The sequence below is a fragment of the Anopheles nili genome, chromosome X (genome assembly GCF_943737925.1).
Source record: "Anopheles nili chromosome X, idAnoNiliSN_F5_01, whole genome shotgun sequence".
Taxonomy (NCBI): domain Eukaryota; kingdom Metazoa; phylum Arthropoda; class Insecta; order Diptera; family Culicidae; genus Anopheles; species Anopheles nili.
Genome location: NC_071293.1, coordinates 10683196 through 10708231, shown reverse-complemented (window position 1 = coordinate 10708231; position 25036 = coordinate 10683196). Strand labels below are relative to the sequence as shown.

General features: G+C 51.0%; 1 protein-coding gene across 1 annotated transcript; it reads right to left on the bottom strand.

The window, feature by feature from the left end:
* Positions 1 to 1053: 1053 nt before the first annotated feature.
* LOC128728486 (uncharacterized) lies at positions 1054 to 23030 on the bottom strand. The gene is made up of 4 exons (XM_053822112.1): positions 22980 to 23030; positions 19917 to 19988; positions 2719 to 2998; positions 1054 to 2630 (listed from the first exon to the last, which is right to left on the bottom strand). The coding sequence occupies exons 1-4, from the start codon at positions 23028 to 23030 to the stop codon at positions 1054 to 1056; spliced, it is 1980 nt and encodes a 659-aa protein (XP_053678087.1).
* Between the last annotated feature and the right edge of the window lie 2006 nt (positions 23031 to 25036).

Sequence of the window (25036 nt, the reverse complement as noted above, 5' to 3'; positions counted from 1 at the left end):
TTCACAGGAGTCACCCATCCCTTGCACCTTCCCTTATCCCTCCTCCTCGTCCTCCTTCCTGTCTTCCATCATCCGGGAGACAACCGCAAACGTCCACGTGGCAGGCGAAGGAAGCCCATTTAGGCAGCAGGGTGGAGCACGAGCTCGAGGTGTCAGTGGTCAGCATTTTTAAAATGTCAACTCAACTGTCAGCCCCACGCGCAAGGAGGCAGATCGAAGAGGAGCACTTAAGGACGAGAGAGGGACACCGCCCGTATGACGGGGGTGGTTCGTTGTGTTTCTTCTTTTTTTTATTATTATTGCTGCTGCTCCTTCTTCTTTATCTTCTTTATCTTTTTCTTATGCTTGCGGTTACAAGTATACATAGCCACCCGATCCCCGCTTCCTCCCCGCCAACACTCGGTACCATAACACTCGGGGCTCGGGTGCGAGCGGGTGGAACTGGGAGGGTCAGTGAGGCTGGGGGTGAAGGGAGAAGGGCGTATCTAATTCAACGTGTCAATAAATAATGCGCTTCGACTAGCAGCCGTGCCGTGCGTAGCAAATAAAATCGATTAAATAAATAAATAAATAAGTCAGTAAATAAATAGTTCAATAAATTAATGGGCGCCATTAGATAAATCGTAAGTATAAGCACGGCAGGGTGAGGGATGGTGGCCGCACAGTCGGCTCCTCCACCCGCACCTACCATATGCCATGTGTTTGAGTGTGTGTGTGTGTGTCTGTTTGAGTTCGTTTTACCTGCAGAAGTGTGTGAGTCTGTCCTGTTTAGGCACTCTGCGCACTCTGACACCTGTTTAAGTGTCAGCTGTCAGGTGTGACCTTGCGCTGCGTGCGTGTAAATCGGTCTCCGTAGTATTCTAATCCTAAGCTCTTACAACATACCAACTAAATACTGCCCTCGAATAACGATCATCATTGACGCAAGAAGCCAGAAAGGAGCATGAAGAGAGCAGAAGAGAGAAAAGGTGCGAGAGAGAGAGAGAGAGAGAGAGAGAGAGATTGAGAGAGGCTTTGGAAGCGTTGCGAAAGCAGAAGTGTAACAGACACCGCTCAGGTGTAGAACATGCGCGCTTTAGAGGCCGTACTGGCCGCCTTTGCCGGTTTAAGCGTGCCCGCGATCGATCCAGACCCACTCGCAAGGACACTAGCAGGTCCTGGTGGAGCCAAATGTGGGTTGGTGAATGCCACCGACCGCTCCTTGGCGAGTGAAAGCGAGAACGGCTTCAGACGTACGCACAGGAACGCGGACGTGACGCACGAAGCGAGCAAAATCGACAGCAGCACTACGATGGTGACGGTGAAGCCAGGCGTCGTCATACAGATGAGTCCTTCCTCGCGAGCGGAGAACACCATCGTGGCAGCCGCGTCAGTGTCGTTCGATGTACCGGGTCCAATTGGGAAGGTGAGGTCTCCGGGAGATACCACACGGATCACACGGTTCAATCCGACGTCTTCCTTCTGCTCAGTTCCGGTGGCACGCGTGCGACGAATCCTCCGATCATCCCGCTTCCGGTTTGAGGCGAAAACGTGCGCGTCTAGGGACTGTGCGGGTGGCGGTGGCGGTGGAGGCCCGTACTGCTGGTGTTCAGGTCCACCCGAGAGGTGATGGACGTCAAGGACACCTGGGTCGGTGCACTGGTCCGGGCACTGGTAGCGGCAGATCTGAATCGTACACTGGAAGTGCACCTCCATGGAGTCGGGGAACTTGAATGCCTGGAAGTGCGCGTACGACAGCACCGAGGCTGACGCACCGAAGTTCTTGATCTTGGTGAAGCGGGACATCAACTTCGGGCGGGTTACGCAACCGCGCTGATCGACCAGCTGGATGGGGGCACGCTTGCCATCATGTGCCATGCAGTTGCGCACCAGCATGTCAAACTTGCTATCGTCGTCCTTGATCGCGAGCACCATCGTCATTGTCTGGCCGATTTTGACAAGTCCCGACACCTCGGACGCCCACGGACCCTTGCCGACTTGGATCTGCATCCAACAGCCGACATTGTCACCCGCAAAGTCCGCCCGGATCACGTCCAGCATGTCCACCGGGAATGGGCGGAATGTCACCGACTTCTCGTACTGATCGTGCCAGGTGCAGCGGAGTTTACGCGCCTGATCCCACACCTCCTGTACCTGTGGGTCGTACTGCAGCACGATGATGTTCTCGAAGTACGAGCCCGCGTTCGTGTCCGTGCCCGAGTAGCCGTTGTACAGGACGTTGTCGGTGTTGCCGGCGGTACCACACTCGTGGATGCCGATGTCGAAGGATGCGGACGTCTTGCCGAGACCGGCCGGCAGGTGGACGCAGTTCACGTTGCTGTAGTGCCCCTTCGAGAAGACGATGCCAAAGAATGGCTTGTCAAACTGGACGAACACCTTCATGCCCTGCTTCTCGCACTTCACGTCCAGCGATACGATCTTCGGCATGTCCTGTAGCGGTGAGGACCACAGTTCGTTGCCGGCAGGTGGCGCTCCGTACAGCTTCTCCGGGATCAGCTCGCTGGCCTGGGCCTTCAAGGTACCGGGTGGTGGAGGAGGTGGTGGTCCGTGGTATGCGTGGGCCACTGGAAGAGCCTGCGGCGGCGGTGGTGGTGGTGGTGGCCCAAACGGTTGCCCAAGACCCAGGGATGCTGGAGAGTGGAATACGGAACCACGAATCGAGAGAGGTGTGTTAGAACCACGCAGTATAGCTGGAACTGCAGAACGCACCTGGCTTACCTCTGCTCGGTCCGTGCGGCATCGGAGGTCCATGATGTGGGAGTGGACCATGTTGCGGACCAGGACCATGTTTGGCCAGAACCGGACCACCCAAGCCTCCAGGTCCGTGCCCGAGGGGTGGCGGGATGTGCTGTGGGTAAGACTGTACCGGTGTTGACCCCTGTAGATCCTGGTCGACGGATTCCAGCGCCACCTGATCTGAATCGTTGTCACGCTTCGTCGCCTCATCACCGGGACTGACTGACTTCACTACCTCGACTTGGTCCTCTGCCATCGTTAGCTGGGCGTTGATTGAGAGTGGTGCAGATCAAAAAAGAAATGGAAGTAAATAGATGCATGAGTAACTCGCAGATTTCAGGTTCGTGCAGCGGTAAACCCTTGAGAAATTGCAATCGGTTGAAGAAATCGCAGAACATGTATCATGGTCGACCTTGAAAGACTCTGTGTAGAGGGATCTAGTGCTTTTTGAAACCTGCTCACAACCGTGCTAAACCGGATCGTGCCAATTGACCTCATTAGATCTCATTGGAACACGTATGGGACGTTGAAAAATCGAATAACGCCACCGGCGAATTGTATTTCGATAACATGAAGCAATACTGGACAACTGTACTACAAATTTCAACGTGCAACGCAAGGTGACTAAACGTTTCCTCATGTGCAGCTGTGCACATACATCGGTTGCCGGCTAATGAGTGGAAACTTGAGCCAGATAGGCCTTCATTGCGAATCGGGACAATATTTTGGTACATACAGTCCCAGGGTTTTGGCTCCCACTTTGCGAATGTTTGACTTTTTTTATTCCTTTCATTTGTGTATGTTGCTTAGACTGGAAAAGACTCTTGTCTTCTCTAAACTGGATGCGCTAGAGTGTAGATAAAAACCCATGCACTTATGCCATTCCAGCACATTCGCCGCACCGTTCTGGTGGGATGATCAGTTCGTGATAAAGTGACATTCAACATCTGGAGAGTGCCTATTGGTGTGCGACAGTAGCAGGCAAGAATGACGAGCTTGATAGACGCTCAAGCTAAGCTTGCGCTGGTGGTGCTGCTAGCACTATCATTTGGTGGTAAGTTGAAACAGATACCAGAAGCGTAGTGTTTCGAAAGTACTGCCAGTGTGCTTGTCCCTGTGTTCTGTGATCTGTGGTTTATAGTGTATTTCAATCTGTTTGACTTCCAGCCAAGCTCATCCAATCAAACCCCGCCAAAACCGGTAAGTATCGTAAACCATAGTCATGGTGGATCAATGGCTACTGTTCTGCAATAAACCTGTGCCCGGATTTCCAGAATCGCGAGTATGCTTCGCAGCTGTAGCCGACTACTCTAGCAACACCGCGATCGGGCTGTGCTCGCAAGCGGTAATACAAACTCTAAAAGTTGGTGCTAGTGGTTCGGTTGCTTATGCTACAACTGCTACGATATCTCAAACAACGCTGCTCAGTGAGTAGGAATCTCCATTAATTGGTCGGTGTTCGGCGTTCGGATTGTTAGTAACCGTGGACAATTTTATTGTGCTCAACTGATTCACGCAGGTTACTTGACCTCGTTCTGCAATCGGAGAACAGCGTTTCCTTATCTGGAACCTTACATTGCTGTCGTAGGAGATGGAACCGACACATCGGTGGCAAGCATGCTCTCTAGCGCGACTTTTAGAGCTAACTTCATCAAGGCACTGGTCAACTTCATGAGATCCTACTCCGGCTGTGTTGGCATTTACATTGAATTCACAAATCTGAGCACTTCACAGGCGGTACGTGGATTGCTGTGGATATTTGCAAACGTGCGACATTTATTATTTCGCTCGTTCTAGGCTAGTTACTCATCCTTCATGTCAGCGCTGTACGTGTCGGTTGGTTCAGCTTCGCTTAAATTGGCGTCTGGATTACCGTGGGATTCGAGTCGGTATGCTGACATATACTATAATCCAACGCTCCCAACTCTGTCGTTTAATGTATTAAGAAGTTATGAAGACTTCTACAACACCCTAACAACAACAGTGCATCCGTTAAATCCGCTTTTCAGTATGGCTGAACCGTTTGCAGATAGCACAAAAACTATAGTACGTCCGATACTAGCTAAAGCTACGTAATTCTCAGTACAAGATACAAATTTTCCTTCTTTCTATAGTATAATAATCTTTTCCGATGGGTCATCAAAGGATTTAGCCCTGGGAATATCATTCTTGGCATTTCAATGTATGCTCGGTTATTTTCAGTCACATCTGTTGCTCAGTTTGGAGCAACTGGAACTGCAAGCGCTACTTCAGCTTCCTACTGTGAGGTGATTATGAAAAAAAAGGTGCAGCAAAAAAAAGAACTACACTAATGAACACATAATACATATATTTCAGGCATTGTTATTTTCAACGCAAAATGGCATTGATACGAACAGTGCAGGAGAAAGTATTACCTCAAGCACTAGTGTAGCATACGTGTTCAATTCGTTTGCTGCGGTTGATATAAAATTAAATTTTGCTAAATCAAATAGTTTGGGTGGCATTGCATTATTTTCGTTGACTAGTGCTGAAAATAATGCTGAGCTTCTCCGCTATGTAACCAGCGTCATAGCACCAACACCACCAACTGGATTTAGTTATCCATCAGCATCAAATCCAAAATGTGGCATATCAGTACTATTTCCAGATAATGTAGTTACAACAACGACAGCTCCGGCTGTAACAACAGCAGCTGGAGGAGTAACTACTGCTGCTGGTGGAGTAACAACTGCTGCTGGTGGAGTAACGACTGCTGCTGGAGGAGTGACAACTGCTGCTGGTGGAGTAACAACTGCTGCTGGTGGAGTAACGACTGCTGCTGGAGGAGTTACAACTGCTGCTGGAGGTGTAACAACTGCTGCTGGAGGATCTACTACTAAAGCAGGAGCAGTCACAACTGCTGCTGGAGGTGTAACGACTGCTGCCGGAGGAGTAACAACTGCTGCTGGAGGAGTAACTACTGCTGCTGGTGGAGTAACGACTGCTGCTGGTGGAGTTACAACTGCTGCTGGAGGTGTAACAACTGTTGCTGGAGGATCTACTACTAAAGCAGGAGCAGTCACAACTGCTGCTGGAGGTGTAACGACTGCTGCCGGAGGAGTAACAACTGCTGCTGGAGGAGTAACTACTGCTGCTGGTGGAGTAACGACTGCTGCTGGTGGAGTAACGACTGCTGCTGGAGGAGTCACAACTGCTGCTGGAGGTGTAACAACTGCTGCTGGAGGATCTACTACTAAAGCAGGTGCAGTCACAACTGCTGCTGGAGGTGTAACGACTGCTGCCGGAGGAGTTACAACTGCTGCTGGAGGAGTAACTACTGCTGCTGGTGGAGTAACGACTGCTGTTGGTGGAGTAACGACTGCTGCTGGAGGAGTTACAACTGCTGCTGGAGGTGTAACAACTGCTGCTGGAGGATCTACGACTAAAGCAGGTGCAGTCACAACTGCTGCAGGAGGAGTTACAACTGCTGCTGGAGGAGTCACTACTGCTGCTGGAGGTGTGACGACTGTTGCAGGAGGATCTACTACAAAAGCCGGTGCAGTAACGACTGCTGCTGGTGGAGTCACTACAGCTGCTGGTGGAGTCACTACTGCTGCTGGAGGAGTTACAACAGCTGCTGGAGGAGTCACTACTGCTGCTGGAGGTGTGACGACCGCTGCAGGAGGATCAACTACTAAAGGAGGTGCAGTCACAACTGCTGCTGGCGGTGTGACGACTGCTGCTGGAGGAGTTACAACTGCTGCTGGTGGAGTCACAACTGCTGCTGGAGGAGTTACAACTGCTGCTGGAGGAGTCACTACTGCTGCTGGAGGTGTGACGACTGTTGCAGGAGGATCTACTACAAAAGCCGGTGCAGTAACGACTGCTGCTGGTGTAGTCACTACAGCAGCTGGTGGAGTAACAACTGCTGCTGGTGGAGTCACTACAGCTGCTGGTGGAGTAACGACTGCTGCTGGAGGTGTAACAACTGCTGCTGGAGGATCTACTACTAAAGCAGGTGCAGTAACGACTGCTGCTGGTGGAGTCACCACAGCTGCTGGTGGAGTCACAACAGCTGCTGGTGGAGTTACAACTGCTGCTGGTGGTGTAACGACTGCTGCCGGAGGAGTTACAACTGCTGCTGGTGGAGTCACAACTGCTGCAGGAGGCATTACGACTGCTGCTGGAGGAGTCACTACTGCTGCTGGAGGTGTGACGACTGCTGCAGGAGGATCTACTACAAAAGCTGGTGCAGTAACGACTGCTGCTGGTGGAGTCACTACAGCTGCTGGTGGAGTAACAACTGCTGCTGGAGGAGTTACAACTGCTGCTGGAGGAGTTACAACTGCTGCTGGTGGAGTTACAACTGCTGCTGGAGGTGTAACAACTGCTGCTGGAGGATCTACTACTAAAGCTGGTGCAGTAACGACTGCTGCTGGTGGAGTCACCACAGCTGCTGGTGGAGTCACTACAGCTGCTGGTGGAGTTACAACTGCTGCTGGTGGTGTAACGACTGCTGCTGGAGGATCTACTACTAAAGCAGGTGCAGTAACGACTGCTGCTGGTGGAGTCACTACAGCTGCTGGAGGAGTTACAACTGTTGCTGGAGGAGTTACAACTGCTGCTGGAGGAGTTACAACTGCTGTTGGAGGAGTTACAACAGCTGCTGGAGGAGTTACAACTGCTGCTGGAGGAGTTACAACTGCTGCTGGTGGAGTCACTACAGCTGCTGGAGGAGTTACAACTGCTGCTGGAGGTGTAACTACTGCTGCTGGTGGCGTCACTACTGCTGCTGGTGGAGTTACAACAGCTGCTGGTGGAGTTACAACTGCTGTTGGAGGAGTTACAACAGCTGCTGGTGGAGTTACAACTGCTGCTGGAGGTGTAACAACTGCTGCTGGAGGATCTACTACTAAAGCAGGTGCAGTAACGACTGCTGCTGGTGGAGTCACTACAGCTGCTGGTGGAGTAACGACTGCTGCTGGTGGAGTGACAACTGCTGCTGGAGGTGTAACGACTGCTGCTGGTGGAGTAACTACAGCTGCTGGAGGAGTTACAACTGCTGCTGGAGGTGTAACTACTGCTGCTGGTGGAGTCACTACAGCTGCTGGTGGAGTCACAACTGCTGCTGGAGGAGTTACAACAGCTCCTGGTGGAGTTACAACTGCTGCTGGAGGAGTTACAACAGCTGCTGGAGGAGTTACAACTGCTGCTGGAGGAGTTACAACTGCTGCTGGTGGAGTCACTACAGCTGCTGGAGGAGTTACAACTGCTGCTGGAGGTGTAACTACTGCTGCTGGTGGAGTCACTACAGCTGCTGGTGGAGTCACAACTGCTGCTGGAGGAGTTACAACAGCTCCTGGTGGAGTTACAACTGCTGCTGGAGGAGTTACAACAGCTGCTGGTGGAGTGACAACTGCTGCTGGAGGATCTACTACTAAAGCAGGTGCAGTAACGACTGCTGCTGGTGGAGTCACCACAGCTGCTGGTGGAGTCACAACTGCTGCTGGTGGAGTTACAACAGCTCCTGGTGGAGTGACAACTGCTGCTGGAGGTGTAACAACTGCTGCTGGAGGATCTACTACTAAAGCAGGTGCAGTAACGACTGCTGCTGGTGGAGTCACTACAGCTGCTGGAGGAGTTACAACTGTTGCTGGAGGAGTTACAACTGCTGCTGGAGGAGTTACAACTGCTGTTGGAGGAGTTACAACAGCTGCTGGAGGAGTTACAACTGCTGCTGGAGGAGTTACAACTGCTGCTGGTGGAGTCACTACAGCTGCTGGAGGAGTTACAACTGCTGCTGGAGGTGTAACTACTGCTGCTGGTGGCGTCACTACTGCTGCTGGTGGAGTTACAACAGCTGCTGGTGGAGTTACAACTGCTGTTGGAGGAGTTACAACAGCTGCTGGTGGAGTTACAACTGCTGCTGGAGGTGTAACAACTGCTGCTGGAGGATCTACTACTAAAGCAGGTGCAGTAACGACTGCTGCTGGTGGAGTCACTACAGCTGCTGGTGGAGTAACGACTGCTGCTGGTGGAGTGACAACTGCTGCTGGAGGTGTAACGACTGCTGCCGGAGGAGTTACAACTGCTGCTGGTGGAGTCACAACTGCTGCAGGAGGCATTACGACTGCTGCTGGAGGAGTCACTACTGCTGCTGGAGGTGTGACGACTGCTGCAGGAGGATCTACTACAAAAGCTGGTGCAGTAACGACTGCTGCTGGTGGAGTCACTACAGCTGCTGGTGGAGTAACAACTGCTGCTGGAGGAGTAACTACTGCTGCTGGAGGAGTTACAACTGCTGCTGGTGGAGTCACTACTGCTGCAGGAGGAGTTACAACAGCTGCTGGAGGAGTCACTACTGCTGCTGGAGGAGTTACAACAGCTGCTGGTGGAGTCACCACTGCTGCTGGAGGTGTAACAACTGCTGCTGGAGGAGTTACAACTGCTGCTGGAGGTGTAACAACTGCTGCAGGAGGATCCACTACAAAAGCTGGTGCAGTAACGACTGCTGCTGGTGGAGTAACAACTGCTGCCGGAGGAGTTACAACAGCTGCTGGTGGAGTAACGACTGCTGCTGGAGGAGTTACAACTGCTGCTGGTGGAGTCACTACTGCTGCTGGAGGAGTTACAACAGCTGCTGGAGGAGTCACTACTGCTGCTGGAGGAATTACAACAGCTGCTGGAGGAGTCACTACTGCTGCTGGAGGAGTTACAACAGCTGCTGGTGGAGTCACCACTGCTGCTGGAGGTGTAACAACTGCTGCTGGAGGAGTTACAACTGCTGCTGGAGGAGTAACTACTGCTGCTGGAGGAGTTACAACTGCTGCTGGAGGTGTGACGACTGCTGCTGGTGCAGTAACGACTGCTGCTGGAGGAGTTACAACTGCTGCTGGAGGAGTCACTACTGCTGCTGGAGGAGTTACAACTGCTGCTGGTGGAGTCACCACTGCTGCTGGAGGTGTAACAACTGCTGCTGGAGGAGTTACAACAGCTGCTGGAGGAGTAACAACTGCTGCTGGTGGAGTTACAACTGCTGCTGGAGGTGTAACGACTGCTGCTGGTGGAGTAACGACTGCTGCTGGAGGAGTTACAACAGCTGCTGGAGGAGTAACTACTGCTGCTGGTGGAGTTACAACTGCTGCTGGAGGTGTAACGACTGCTGCTGGTGGAGTTACAACTGCTGCTGGAGGAGTTACAACAGCTGCTGGAGGAGTAACTACTGCTGCTGGTGGAGTTACAACTGCTGCTGGAGGAGTAACAACAGCTGCTGGTGGAGTAACGACTGCTGCTGGTGGAGTTACAACTGCTGCTGGAGGAGTAACAACAGCTGCTGGTGGAGTTACAACTGCTGCTGGAGGAGTAACGACTGCTGCTGGAGGAGTTACAACAGCTGCTGGTGGAGTTACAACTGCTGCTGGAGGAGTAACAACAGCTGCTGGTGGAGTAACGACTGCTGCTGGCGGAGTTACAACTGCTGCTGGAGGAGTAACAACAGCTGCTGGTGGAGTTACAACTGCTGCTGGAGGTGTAACGCCTGCTGCAGGAGGAGTAACGACTGCTGCTGGTGCAGTTACAACTGCTGCTGGTGGAGTCACTACTGCTGATGGAGGAGTTACAACAGCTGCTGGAGGAGTAACTACTGCTGCTGGTGGAGTTACAACTGCTGCTGGAGGTGTAACGACTGCTGCTGGTGGAATAACAACTGCTGCTGGAGGAGTTACAACAGCTGCTGGAGGAGTAACTACTGCTGCTGGTGGAGTTACAACTGCTGCTGGAGGAGTAACAACAGCTGCTGGTGGAGTAACGACTGCTGCTGGCGGAGTTACAACTGCTGCTGGAGGAGTAACAACAGCTGCTGGTGGAGTTACAACTGCTGCTGGAGGTGTAACGACTGCTGCAGGAGGAGTAACGACTGCTGCTGGTGGAGTTACAACTGCTGCTGGTGGAGTCACTACAGCTGCTGGTGGAGTTACAACTGCTGCTGGTGGAGTCACTACTGCTGCTGGAGGAGTTACAACAGCTGCTGGTGGACTCACTACTGCTGCTGGAGGAGTTACAACTGCTGCTGGTGGAGTCACCACTGCTGCTGGAGGTGTAACAACAGCTGCTGGAGGAGTTACAACAGCTGCTGGAGGAGTAACGACTGCTGCTGGAGGAGTTACAACAGCTGCTAGTGGAGTTACAACAGCTGCTGGAGGAGTAACAACTGCTGCTGGAGGTGTAACTACTGCTGCTGGAGGTGTAACAACTGCTGCTGGTGGAGTTACAACTGCTGCTGGAGGAGTTACAACTGCTGCTGGTGGAGTTACAACTGCTGCAGGTGGAGTGACAACTGATGCTGGTGGAGTTACAACAGCTGCTGGTGGAGTATCTACTGCTGCTGGAGGAGTTACAACAGCCGCTGGTGTAGTCACTACTGCTGCCGGAGGAGTTACAACTGCTGCTGGAGGTGTAACAACTGCTGCAGGAGGAGTTACAACTGCTGCTGGAGGTGTAACTACTGCTGCTGGAGGAGTTACAACAGCTGCTGGTGGAGTCACCACTGCTGCTGGAGGTGTAACAACAACTGCTGGAGGAGTTACAACAGCTGCTGGAGGAGTAACTACTGCTGCTGGAGGAGTTACAACTGCTGCTGGAGGCGTAACTACTGCTGCTGGTGGAGTTACAACTGCTGCTGGAGGTGTAACGACTGCTGCAGGAGGAGTAACAACTGCTGCTGGAGGAGTTACAACAGCTGCTGGAGGTGTAACTACTGCTGCTGGAGAAGTTACAACTGCTGCTGGAGGAGTTACAACAGCTGCTGGTGGAATCACTACTGCTGCTGGAGGAGTTACAACAGCCGCTGGTGGAGTCACTACTGCTGCTGGAGGAGTTACAACTGCTGCTGGAGGAGCAACTACTGCTGCTGGTGGAGTTACAACTGCTGCTGGAGGAGTAACAACAGCTGCTGGTGGAGTTACAACTGCTGCTGGAGGTGTAACGACTGCTGCAGGAGGAGTTACAACTGCTGCTGCAGAAGTTACAACAGCCGCTGGAGGAGTTACAACAGCTGCTGCTGGTGGAGTCACTACTGCTGCTGGAGGAGTTACAACAGCTGCTGGTGGAGTAACGACTGCTGCTGGCGGAGTTACAACTGCTGCTGGAGGCGTAACTACTGCTGCTGGTGGAGTTACAACTGCTGCTGGAGGTGTAACGACTGCTGCAGGAGGAGTAACAACTGCTGCTGGTGGAGTTACAACAGCTGCTGGAGGTGTAACAACTGCTGCTGGAGAAGTTACAACTGCTGCTGGAGGAGTTACAACAGCTGCTGGTGGAGTCACTACTGCTGCTGGAGGAGTTACAACAGCTGCTGGTGGAGTCACTACTGCTGCTGGAGGAGTTACAACTGCTGCTGGAGGAGTTACAACTGCTGCTGGAGGAGTTACAACAGCTGCTGGAGGAGTTACAACTGCTGCTGGAGGAGTTACAACTGCTGCTGGTGGAGTCACTACAGCTGCTGGAGGAGTTACAACTGCTGCTGGAGGTGTAACTACTGCTGCTGGTGGCGTCACTACTGCTGCTGGAGGTGTAACTACAGCTGTTGGTGGAGTTACAACTGCTGCTGGTGGAGTCACCACAGCCGCAGTTGGATCGACTACTACTGCTCCCACACCTACCGTTCTCTGTGGTATAACGGTTGAGGATCAGTTTGGTAGTCTTGTGCAAGGTTTTTGCGATACTCTCACTGAAATCAATTTGTACATTACAGCAGGGAGCAGTTGTGGTGTTGTGAACTAGGTTGGAAATAATTTGTTTTTGTTTTATAATGTTTAATATTGGACATAAAATATGTGAATATATTGTAATTAATTTTCGTGTGCATATGAAAGTTTATTGCTATTGGTGATGATGGGACATTCTTTCAACTGTATCATTGACGTTTTCTAAACATGAAATCCGTTAAATAAATATCTAAAGTCTATATTGACTGTGAAATACTTGCCTACTCAAACATTCTCTAAACCGCATGCAGTGTCATGATGCCGTGCTGTTTTATGAAATCGGCATCTGTAGAGTTCAAAATTTGTCAACTCCACTAAAATATGCCTTATAATGGTTAACGTTGATATTTGAGCTCCTAATGGTTAAACAACTAATATATGAGCTTAAAACCATGATACAATGCTTTCAACATGCTACAATTTACTTATATGTATTTGTGAAAACATTTGTAAAAACTGCAGCATATCGTCATCATTGAAATACAGTTTTGTTTTAAATTAATAATATTGCCTTATTGTCTACTATTGCAAGTTAAGCACTTGTAAATTGACAACAAAACTCTGCTCAAAAACAATTATTTCTACCATTTCTTCATTTTATTGATACTAATTAACATCTAGTAACGCTGCTTTGGATAAGTATCTGGCTTGGAATTGGAACAGCAACCCGTACAAAGCTAAACTGCTGGCTCATTATTTGATTGTTCTGGCATGTTTGGCTCCAGTAGCAGACAATGGCACCTAGGCGCTGTTTGCGATTGGGATAGCATTTTTGGGGTAGCAACTGTGCAAACATTGGCCTGCCCGGAGATGGTCTATTGCAATCAGTCGCTACCGGAGTGGGGCTTAGTTGAGAGGTAGATTCGGCGATTCGACATAACGCTTTGACGTGATGTTCCATTATTTCAGCAAAATGACTCAATGTCCTGCCTGCCCGGATGGGTCCTTCCCGGAGCTTCTGCCGCCCAATCAATGCTGGATCTCGCAATCAAGCAGTGCCACAATAGAGCAACACCTGTGATCTGATTTCGCTGAGCCGAGTGACGTAGTGACCGAAATGATCCGAAACGATCAGTTTTACAATGAAGCTATGCTGCCAAAATGTCAAGCATCAGCTATTCTTGAGCCAGAAGATACATTCTGTACGTTTCAGTCACCTGGCAGTACTTTTTTGTAAGCTTGAATGTCACAGATCCCAGACGTAATGCCAGATAAATACTAGTGATTGGCAAGTTGCCACGGAATCAAGCCCCAATCAGATGTTTGCTACGGTTCCAAAAGTCACAGCTCGTCAATTGTTTTTGATGAGGATGGTTCAGAAACAATATGTGAAGCAGATGGGATGTTATGCGCAATTGCAAATTGAGAAAACATTTAAACAAACCAAGCGTTCTGCTGGAGGTGTTATTATGTCAAATTAATTACATACTTCACCTTCGTCTGGTACGCGGTTAGTTCAAGGTAAATCACACTTGTCGTGGTGGAATACGTTTGTGCTATGTAAGATTTGGTTGACTATAAGTAGCGAATGTTATGATATTTTTGGGCTTGACATTAAAGTTAACCATAAAAACACATGCTTTGAATGTTGAAAATACATTAGTACCACGGAAGGTCTTTTAGCTTCTTGAATCACACAAGATATACACATAAATGCTACTTTCTGTATACTACATATTGATATACGACTCTATATTGAGTTGCCGTTTGTTGTTTTTTTCTGGAATTTTTTGTATGATAAACAACAGTTTTGTAAGCTGTGTATTACTTTTATCATGAAAGAAACAGTAAAAATAAGTCTAAACAATATAGCCGCATATGTCTAAAAAAATAATGAGTTCAGAATATTGGCTGTCATCCTGCTGGTTGCGCTGCATGTGTGTAATGCTAGCTGCCAACGTGAGCGCTACTGTAACACGGGTATGTACCTATTTTTACAGCTATGGCAGCAGTAGGCCTTCAACGAGTTCGTCGTAGCTTGATTGCGCCAGAAGTACATCTGAATACACAATTGCGAAATGTTCTATCCTGTGTTCGATACGTCCCAGAGGCACTGTATTTTCGTTCGCAACTGTTTCAACAAATAAACGCACGGAAATCGACGGCCGAGACTATTAAGCCACAGAATGTATATAAAGTTGAAATTCGAAAACCAGGAAATCTGTTCCAGCTACGATAGTGTAGTTGATGAGACACTGCAGGTGCGATACGAGCAATGGGAGGATTTAGACTGCCGAAATGGTTGGTAGCGCTGCTGGTGTACGGTAAGGAATACTCGATATTAGTAGCGAATCACACGGCATGACTACATTCACTATATTCATCTATCTGCAGGCTTCGCTCGCGAAACGGCAGCGCAGAGTAAGTGCATCGAATTGAATTCTATAGCAAGAGCCACGCGAAAGGCACATTTCTAACCTTATCTATTTCACAGACTTTCGCGTTTGTTTAGCGCAATCGGCCGACTACTCTACGGCTACATCGATCGGTTTTTGCTCCCACGCAATTTACATTGCGCTTTCTGTTACTAGTAACGCCAATATAGGATTAATCAACCCCGCCAATGATGCCGATAATCTCTTAGGTGAGAATGCCAGCATCGATGATTTTTTTTTTAAACTAACCTCATGGATCTTGCCTTTTCTTCATCGTATCATAGCTGGAATCTCGAAATTCGCGAACCGGAAAAGCACGTATTCGTATGTTGAGATGTACCTGGGTATTATTGGAACTGCTGCTACTTTTTCAACCTGGCTCAATGCACCCAATCAAAGAACATCTTTCATAAATGCGTTAGTTGCAAAGGTGCAACAATATCCAAACTTTTCTGGTGTTTACTTAGATTTCGATGGTGTTACCGCTTCAAACTACGTAAGTGTATAGCCCTGCATATTTATAAAACGAATTATAAGATTAGTTATGCTGGTATGTTGACAGAAAGGATACGAAGCTCTGGTAGCGGATTTGTATACTAAGGTCATTGGTAGCAATTTGAAACTCATCACTTCTCTTCCTTGGGATGCCGCAACATACGCGAGCTTGTACTATAACCCTACACTGCCGCTATTACCGTTCAACGTGATTAAAACCTATGAAGACATGTACAGTGCAAGTACCACACTGACCCATCCAATGAACCCACTGTTCCCTATGGCTGCACCGTTTGATAAGGATACATCATCGATCGTAAGTAGCTAATCAGCTCTTCATTCATGAATCATGAACAGCTGATTAACCATAATGCTGTTTTTGGTTTTAGTACAATAACGTCTTCCAATGGATTGTAAAAGGACTTAAACCAGCTAAAATTGTAATGGGGTTGTCAATGTACAGTCTTAAGTTCACTGCATCAAATGCGGCACAATTTGGTGCTACCGCAACTGCTGTTGCAAGAGATACTTATTGTAACGTAAGTATAATATAGATTTAAAAGAGTTTAAAGATTAAAATCATCGAATATGACATTTAATTTAATTTACAGGCTTTGATTTTTGCTTCTACTAATACAGCACAATCTACCGATGCAGGAGAAGCATATGCGTATAGCTCGAGTCAATTTTATACTTACACTTCACTTACAGTACTGGGAGATAAACTCCAATTTGCTATAACTAACAAATTAGCTGGAGTTGCATTATTCTCATTAGACCAAGCAGGCAGCACTAATGCTGAAATGTTGCGCCAGGTGACTAGTGTGCTAGCTCCAACGCCTCCGGCTGGATCTACTTACCCAGCTGCGGAAACTCAAACTTGTGCAGTACCGATAACATTCCCTGCACCGCCGACTACTACAACAGTTGCAACTACAGCTGCTGCTACAACTGCCGCTGCTACAACAGCAGCAGCTACAACAGCAGCAGCTACAACAGCTGCTGGTGGAGCAACAACCGCTGCTGGAGGAGCTACAACCGCTGCTGGAGGCGCAACAACTGCTGCCGGAGGAGCTACAACAGCAGCCGGAGGTGCAACTACTGCTGCAGGAGGAGCTACAACTGCTGCTGGAGGAGCAACCACTGCTGCAGGAGGTGCAACTACCGCTGCTGGAGGAGCTACTACTGCTGCAGGAGGAGCAACAACCGCTGCTGGAGGAGCTACAACCGCTGCTGGAGGAGCAACTACTGCTGCTGGAGGTGCAACTACTGCTGCAGGAGGAGCAACAACCGCTGCTGGAGGAGCAACTACTGCTGCTGGAGGAGCAACAACCGCTGCTGGAGGTGCAACTACTGCTGCTGGAGGAGCTACTACCGCCGCTGGAGGAGCAACTACTGCTGCTGGAGGAGCAACAACCGCTGCTGGAGGAGCAACAACCGCTGCCGGAGGAGCTACAACAGCTGCCGGAGGTGCAACTACTGCTGCAGGAGGAGCAACAACTGCTGCTGGAGGAGCAACAACCGCTGCCGGAGGAGCTACAACAGCTGCAGGAGGTGCAACTACTGCTGCAGGAGGAGCAACAACTGCTGCTGGAGGAGCTACAACCGCTGCTGGAGGAGCAACCACTGCTGCAGGAGGTGCAACTACTGCTGCAGGAGGAGCAACAACCGCTGCTGGAGGAGCTACTACCGCTGCTGGAGGAGCAACAACCGCTGCCGGAGGAGCTACAACAGCTGCCGGAGGTGCAACTACTGCTGCAGGAGGAGCAACAACTGCTGCTGGAGGAGCAACAACCGCTGCCGGAGGAGCTACAACAGCTGCAGGAGGTGCAACTACTGCTGCAGGAGGAGCAACAACTGCTGCTGGAGGAGCTACAACCGCTGCTGGAGGAGCAACCACTGCTGCAGGAGGTGCAACTACTGCTGCAGGAGGAGCAACAACCGCTGCTGGAGGAGCTACTACCGCTGCTGGAGGAGCAACAACCGCTGCCGGAGGAGCTACAACAGCTGCCGGAGGTGCAACTACTGCTGCAGGAGGAGCAACAACTGCTGCTGGAGGAGCAACTACTGCTGCAGGAGGAGCTACAACTGCTGCTGGAGGAGCAACCACTGCTGCAGGAGGTGCAACTACCGCTGCTGGAGGAGCTACTACTGCTGCCGGAGGAGCTACAACCGCTGCTGGAGGAGCTACAACCGCTGCTGGAGGAGCAACTACTGCTGCAGGAGGTGCAACTACTGCTGCTGGAGGAGCAACAACCGCTGCTGGAGGAGCTACAACCGCTGCTGGAGGAGCAACTACTGCTGCTGGAGGAGCAACAACCGCTGCTGGAGGAGCTACAACCGCTGCTGGAGGAGCAACCACTGCTGCAGGAGGTGCAACTACTGCTGCAGGAGGAGCAACAACCGCTGCTGGAGGTGCAACTACTGCTGCTGGAGGAGCTACTACCGCCGCTGGAGGAGCAACTACTGCTGCTGGAGGAGCAACAACCGCTGCTGGAGGAGCTACTACTGCTGCTGGAGGAGCTACAACAGCTGCTGGAGGAGCAACAACAGCTGCTGGAGGAGCAACAACCGCTGCCGGAGGAGCTACAACAGCTGCCGGAGGTGCAACTACTGCTGCAGGAGGAGCAACAACTGCTGCTGGAGGAGCTACAACCGCTGCTGGAGGAGCAACCACTGCTGCAGGAGGTGCAACTACTGCTGCAGGAGGAGCAACAACCGCTGTTGGAGGAGCTACTACCGCTGCTGGAGGAGCAACAACAGCTGCTGGAGGAGCAACAACAGCTGCTGGAGGAGCAACAACCGCTGCCGGAGGAGCTACAACAGCTGCCGGAGGTGCAACTACTGCTGCTGGAGGAGCAACAACTGCTGCTGGAGGAGCAACGACTGCTGCAGGAGGTGCAACTACCGCTGCTGGAGGAGCAACCACTGCTGCAGGAGGAGCAACAACCGCTGCAGGAGGAGCAACAACCGCTGCTGGAGGAGCAACCACTGCTGCAGGAGGTGCAACTACTGCTGCCGGAGGAGCAACAACAGCTGCTGGAGGAGCAACAACAGCTGCTGGAGGAGCTACAACAGCTGCTGGAGGTGCAACTACTGCTGCTGGAGGAGCAACAACCGCTGCTGGAGGAGCAACAACCGCTGCTGGAGGAGCTACTACTGCTGCAGGAGGAGCAACAACCGCTGCTGGAGGAGCAACCACTGCTGCAGGAGGTGCAACTACTGCTGCCGGAGGAGCAACAACAGCTGCTGGAGGAGCAACAACAGCTGCTGGAGGAGCTACAACAGCTGCTGGAGGTGCAACTACTGCTGCTGGAGGAGCAACAACCGCTGCTGGAGGAGCAACAACCGCTGCTGGAGGAGCAACTACTGCCGCTGGTGGAGCAACAACTACAGCTGGAGCAACAACAACTGTTGCCCCAGAAGTTGCTTGTGGTATCACTGTCAAGCCAGAGTATGGCAATCTTGTGAAAGGTTTCTGTGATACTCTATCAGATATCAGTAAGTTTGTAACTAGTGGAGGCAGTTGCGGTGTTGTTCAATAAGCTCCACTAATAAGCTTTGGATAACGATTTTATGATACTTCCATTGAATGTTGAAATAAAAATTTAAACTTAGAAGAACCCTCAACCAACGCAGCAGGAGACATGCGAAATCTGTGCATTACAGATATGCCTCCTCGATCATTGGGGAATGTACGCGCATTCGATTAGTCTGGAATACGCTTTAATGCGGAGTTAAAATATCACTTCTTTGGATAACTCTGTTTCAAAGTCGTTCACAGGTCATATAAGCTACAAGCGCAAATACGCCAAATGTGATAAATATTTGGAAGTGCAATGTAAATTCTCCTATTGAAACCCTAAACGAGGCATGGTAAAAATTCCAACCGCAAACAATATAAACGCAGTACAAAAAAGCTACTATGTATAATTACGTAATCGTTTTCCGAGAATGTAGCCATTACGGCAATTAAATTAGGCTGCTGCGCAGTAGATGTTGGTAATTGATTGGTTGGTAAAACTGTTGATAATTTGTATTTAGTATTTGTTGATGATTTGTCTTAAGGTCGTTCTAGACCCAATTACAGTATTTAAGAACCGGTTAAACGCATTGAGCTAGGTATATCTGTACATATACTTATCGGTATGACGTTTTCTGTGAGTGGCGAAGTATTGTGACGCAGATTGCGTGGCTTACCTGAAACGAAAAGAAAAGGAATTGCTGGTAAGCGACGGCCCAAACAACAACAGGAAAACGTCAAGTCGAAGCACCAAAAACACGTTCGAGTCAATCCCTGTGTTGGGTTAGTATGAGTGCAACGTGACAGCGCAAGGAGGATTGCGAGGAGCCGGATAGAACATGACCAACAGCACGAGCTTAGCGGGTTTGAGGGAAAAATGAAGATGGAGACAGTGAATGGTAGGTATTATGGTGTGACTACATGACATTAGGCTCAACAATGGCAGAGGCATTCCGGCTGCGACAGCTGGCGCGAAACGGAAACGGAAGCGGATGGCAGAACGGGCGCACAGGGGGAAAGACGCCGCGCGGCGTTAATGTAAGGTACGGTACGGCTTCTTACCTGCATCGCCTTCCTGCACTTAAGCCGAGCCGATTTTTCACAGTAAGCAAATGACATAAAAGGATGATTGATCTGCAAAAACAGTGAGCGAAATTGAGTCGTGAAAATGATAATGGATGATGGTGCTGCTGCGGGCTGGACGGCGAGCGGGGGGGGCTTGGGCGAGGGTGTTTGTGTACGGTTGAAGACCGAAACGAAAATTGAACAATAAAAACTGCTGACCTGACGCTGGTAGAACCAAACCCGAACTGGCGACTCAGGTGGAATCAAAGAGTGTCTATATAAAAGAGTTGACGGCTCCAGCTCGGTTCTATTTAAGAATACCGGAAACAGAACGAAAGGAGTAAAACCGATCAAAATTCAAGGACAATCAGCTCACAAGCACTAATCTGCCACTTCCTTTCCCACTTAGATAGGTGAGACAAATAAAGATGATCACTAGCAGTACGAAAAAATCATTTGTTCTGTTTGTTTGGAGTTTGAAGAACAGAACCGAAAAAGCGCATCAAAAATCCGAACATTTTCCAGAGTGGATCCCAATACCGTTTCGTGTCACTCATCTGAGGTCAGTCTCAAGGACAGTGAGGGCACGAGAACATTCCTTCAGAACCCCACACAGCGAGACTACCCTTCCACTATCCCATCATTCACATTATTCACCTCCAGCGAGTTGTGGACGTGAATAATTGGAAAGCTCAGCTTCCCATTTGTGGAAAATCGTGGTGAAGACGTGCACAGGTATGCAATGGAGAGGAATCGGCGGAGAAAGGGGAGGAGGATGGTACGAGTGGAGAAGGCAAAAAAAAGTGACCACACGCACGCATACCCCTACCCGCCGTCCGGTGCGTGCTGACGAAAATGAAAAGGAAAGAAAATGAAATCGTGTGAAAATGGGTCAATCACATACGCAACGGCGACAATGGCCGTAGCCGTCCTCGGGTGGTGATAATGGCCGGCCCTTTTCCTTCTCTTTCCCCCCCCCCCCCCCTCTCTCTCTCTCTCTCCCTCTCTCTCTATCTCTTACAGACACTCTCTACCTATCTTTCGGTGTCGAGTACACCGCCTGGAGCGTCGAAATCGTCCGCCCTTCGGATGGCTCGCGGAGAAAGCGCACCCCGAAAGGGAATTTCGCGACCCCTCCCGGGTTGCCGAAAATGGGCCTTGCTCCACCTCTAGCTCCCACCTACAGGAACCGCTCCGCGAGCCTTTGGATCTTGCCCAAAAAAGGGGCACGACCAGAAGTCTGAACACGCGAATGTGATCACAGAGCTACCAACCGTGCCGGTACGAGGAGTCTTCCGCAGCAGCATTCTGAGGAGTAGCAGCTGGAACTATGGGAGGTGTTTATCGTCAAGATGGAAGTTTGAACCTTTCCTATGCAGGTAGTTAGATGGACCACCGACGTCGATGGAACATCAGCTCTAACAGGGACGAAAGATGCACTGCGTGTGATTCAACCGCGAGCAGGAAATAAACTCACTTCCGCGAGACGTCACAACCGCCAATCAGCTAGCCCTACACCCTCTGGCTCTGGTCTGCCTGAGCAACATTTCGTACATTTCCGGTCCCACGTGGCTAGGGGAGGGATCATAAACCGCTCGCTCTCTCGTACGCGAGGTGTTTTGAGGTCAACCGCGTCGGAAATCTGAACTGATCGATCTCCCACCTTGTGCTCGCGTCTCGACCGAAGAGTTCTACCCCTTTCCCGGCGGGATGGGAAAAAGAAGAAGACACGGTGTCCGAAACTCCTAACCTCTACACCTGGAAGCGAACCTCAGCACAGGTTAGTTGGCAGAACAAGGCGAAAGATCTCACCAAACCGCTCGATCAGCGTTTCCCTCGGGCCTGTTTCGATGGACCAATTTTTAGGCACCCTTCCGCTACTCCCAGCCCAAACCCCTCCACGTCACACCGACCGGCATATTTGATAGCTCGCGGCTAGGAAGCTAGATTCCGGCGAAAGCTAGCGCCCGGCAGCTTGTTTCGTTTGGCGTTGTTGTTTGGCATGCCTTTCATGCCGTCCGTCCATCCGCCATGATGCGTACGGTTGTGAAGGGAAGGAGCGGAGAAGGAAGAGGAGGAGGAGGAGGAGGAGGGGGGGTGGTCCAATCTCCTCTACCTTGCTCATTCCCCTCTTCCACCTGCACTGGCCAGTTGGCCGTTGTCTGTCATATCGCTTTCCCCTAAAGCTTGTCAACCAGTGCCAGGTTCGCACTAACCGGGCCACCGGCATAGCATCATAAACCGCGCGCGCTCGCACTTTCTCGGCGTCGTCCCTTCCCTTTCCACCCTTCGCCCTCTCCCCCCCCCCCCCCCCCCCTCCCACTTACTCCATTCCCTGTGAACGCGGCTTCCCGTTTCCCGAGGGGGGCCGGTTTCCGACCGGTGGCGGCGAAAAAAAAAGTGAGAGGGAACCACCGCGGCGCGGGTTACAAACGAACGTGGAGGACGCAACCGGATGGAAGGGTTGAAAAGGGGAGGGGAGAGGGGGGCACAAGAAGAACCAGAGGCCGCTTCTGCTCGGGATGCTTTTGGAAAGCGACGAAGCGGAGCGGGTTCGAAAAGAAAGTGGCAAGAAAAGGGCCTTCAGCCGACCATCTGCCGCTTGGACCATGGCGCAGTGACGAATCTGGGAGGTGAAGGGTGAAAGAGGAGCAGGAGGGAGTGGATGCAGAGTTAACCCGTGATAAGTAGAGTGATCCCGCCAGGTTCCCGCTCCTGCCCAACGTCCGAGAACCCATTCTACCCTGCTGCGAATCTCGCCATCACCTCCTTGCGAATTCTGGGGCTGAAGGTGAAAGCTCTAGAGCTCTAGTCTGAAGCGAAGAACTTGCCAACACCTTCACTAGACTGGTTGGTTGCGTGTTTCCGTTCCATCGCCAGGTGTTAATTAATATGAGAGGATGTCGTTAGAGGTTGAATGGATGCAGAACCTTCACCGGGAACGCTCAGAAGCGGAACGAAGGGTGAACAGAAGCTAGATGGGGTGTTCATTTGTGAGGTTAGGATGCAGAATGGGAGACTGTGCTGTGTTGAACGCCGCGAGTGTCTGGATCCACCTACCTGCAGTATTCCTATCAGTAACGTCGAGTAGAATAATCTCGTCAGCCGCATGCTCAATCTTTAACGGTCCGGCTGTGGATAGAGAGAGAGAGAGAGAATAAGAGAGAATTTGTTACTTCTTGAGGTAGCAGGAATTAACGTCGTAGATGGAGGTGATTAGAGATAGCGTTGGGTTCTTTGACACTTTTAGAGGAACTGTAGTTCGTTCAACCGCCACAATTTTCCTTCTCGTTCGCGCTCGATGTGACGAGTTCTGCACAGTTGGTGCACGAGTTGTGCCCAATTTCGGCACAATTTACGCCATTTTGTACGCGACTGGGAGCATTTTGGTGTTCTCTCCGCAGCGAGAATAGACCAGCCAGCTTCAGCATCCGCACGTGACATTAATGGACAAGCAGGGCAGGTTGGTTCCAGCGAATGGAAAGCCCTCGCTCGCTAATCGAACGCTAATCGATTATTCATTGGCCCAAGCCTCGGGCGTTGGAGATTTGCATAAATGGAAAGGGCGCCTCGAGGGCTGGCGAGTATGGTGGAAGAGTTCGCAACGGGCTGCTTGGCATCTGCCTCAGGGCTCTGGGGTGTTAGTGCGTCGAGTTGTTCGTTTCGACCATTCGATGGCATTTCGGGCGTTCCGGTGGCTTTCTACGTGCGCCGGGAGCTGCACGGTGCGGAATGTGACCCTTCCCAAACAACAGCAACAACAACAAAACTACCCTCTACACCCCTATCGTGGTCACTTCCCGCTGCCCTGTGGGAAGCCGGCCCGTTTCTTCGCGCCAAACCCCGAAAGGTGAAAGGGATTGTCATCTACTCTCACCCCAAAACCCACACAAACCGCGTACGCCAGCAACCCCTACCCTTGCGCCTTTTTTGGAATGCACACCCGACCCACCGTACCGCGCAAGGCGCCGGACTTGGGAGGCTGCGAATGCCGATTCCGAAACAACTTGTATCGATGTCGCCGCTTGGGAAGCATCTTCGGTAGTTTGGGAATTTTTTCACGCTCCAACATGGAGTGGTGGGTGAGGGGGAGGGAGAGGAAGACAGGAGAGAGGTGAAATGCTTCCCTTGGCCATAGGGGTGGGTTACATCGAGTGGGCTGGCTTAGATTGATCCCGCACCCAAGCAAGGTTCGTCGCTTGTTCGGTGGTTGAAGTCTTTTGTTTTCATATGCACTCTGCACACGGAAGGTGTACTTTTTTGGTATTTTTTTGTGTTTTAGCGCCACCGGGAGTGTGCTGAAATGGCAAAAAAAAGCCCACAACCACTCACATTTGCTGCGATAACTCGTATTTGTCATAAGCGACGAACCACCGCGACGCGAGCGACGAATAGGGTGCTGAGATTGTTTAACCCTTAATCACGTTGCACCACACAAAGGGGTCACAAATCGTGCCGGGTGTTTTATGGGCCAGCGAGAAACCACTGCACCCGAAGCCTGTTGTTCCCCGAAGCCACCCATTATGGCCGATATAGCGGGCATGTCCGGCGATATCGCCAATCCCAGCCCATCTTGGGACGACCACCGGTACGTCATCGCACCCCACGTACGTGCCCATCCGTTTGCGGGTTTTCGATGCGCACGCAGGGCTCCTTCTAGGGTCGCCCCAGGAAGTCTCGCTTCCCTGCCCACCACAACCCGGTCGCATCGACCCTCCGCAAGGTGCGCTGCATGCTAATCAACGGCGCGCGGGCTTCAACTCATCCGGCCGTCAAACCGAAAATGGCCGGCAGCTCTCGAGCCGCGTCGCGCTTTGCGCTTGCGCTCGACGCTGGCTGCATGCGTAACGAGCGCCCTGCGGCCGAAAATCGCTGGACCTTTTTTATTATTCATTCAATTCATTCTTTTCTATCGACGTTCTCGGCGGCAGTGGTGGCGGTTGAGTCGGGGCAGTTCTTCGGTCTTGCTCGTCGCTTTACATACACCCGTCGCCCCCGGGATCCGGTGGTTCTGTGCGGGGCGTGCGTTTCGGTTCCACCCGCACGGGGTTTCCTGCCCAAATGGAGGGAACGTGACACGGGTGCATAAAATGGCCACCGAAGCTTGCCAGAACCGT

Bases quoted from the DNA above. Each gene is read 5' to 3' on its own strand.
- LOC128728486 (XM_053822112.1), bottom strand. From the start codon at position 23,030: ATGCGGCTGACGAGATTATTCTACTCGACGTTACTGATAGGAATACTG. The intron at 19,989-22,979 runs GTAGGTGGATCC...CTGTTTTTGCAG, and splicing joins TACTGATAGGAATACTGCAG to ATCAATCATCCTTTTATGTC. The intron at 2,999-19,916 runs GTAAGAAGCCGT...ATCAACGCCCAG, and splicing joins AGTGCAGGAAGGCGATGCAG to CTAACGATGGCAGAGGACCA.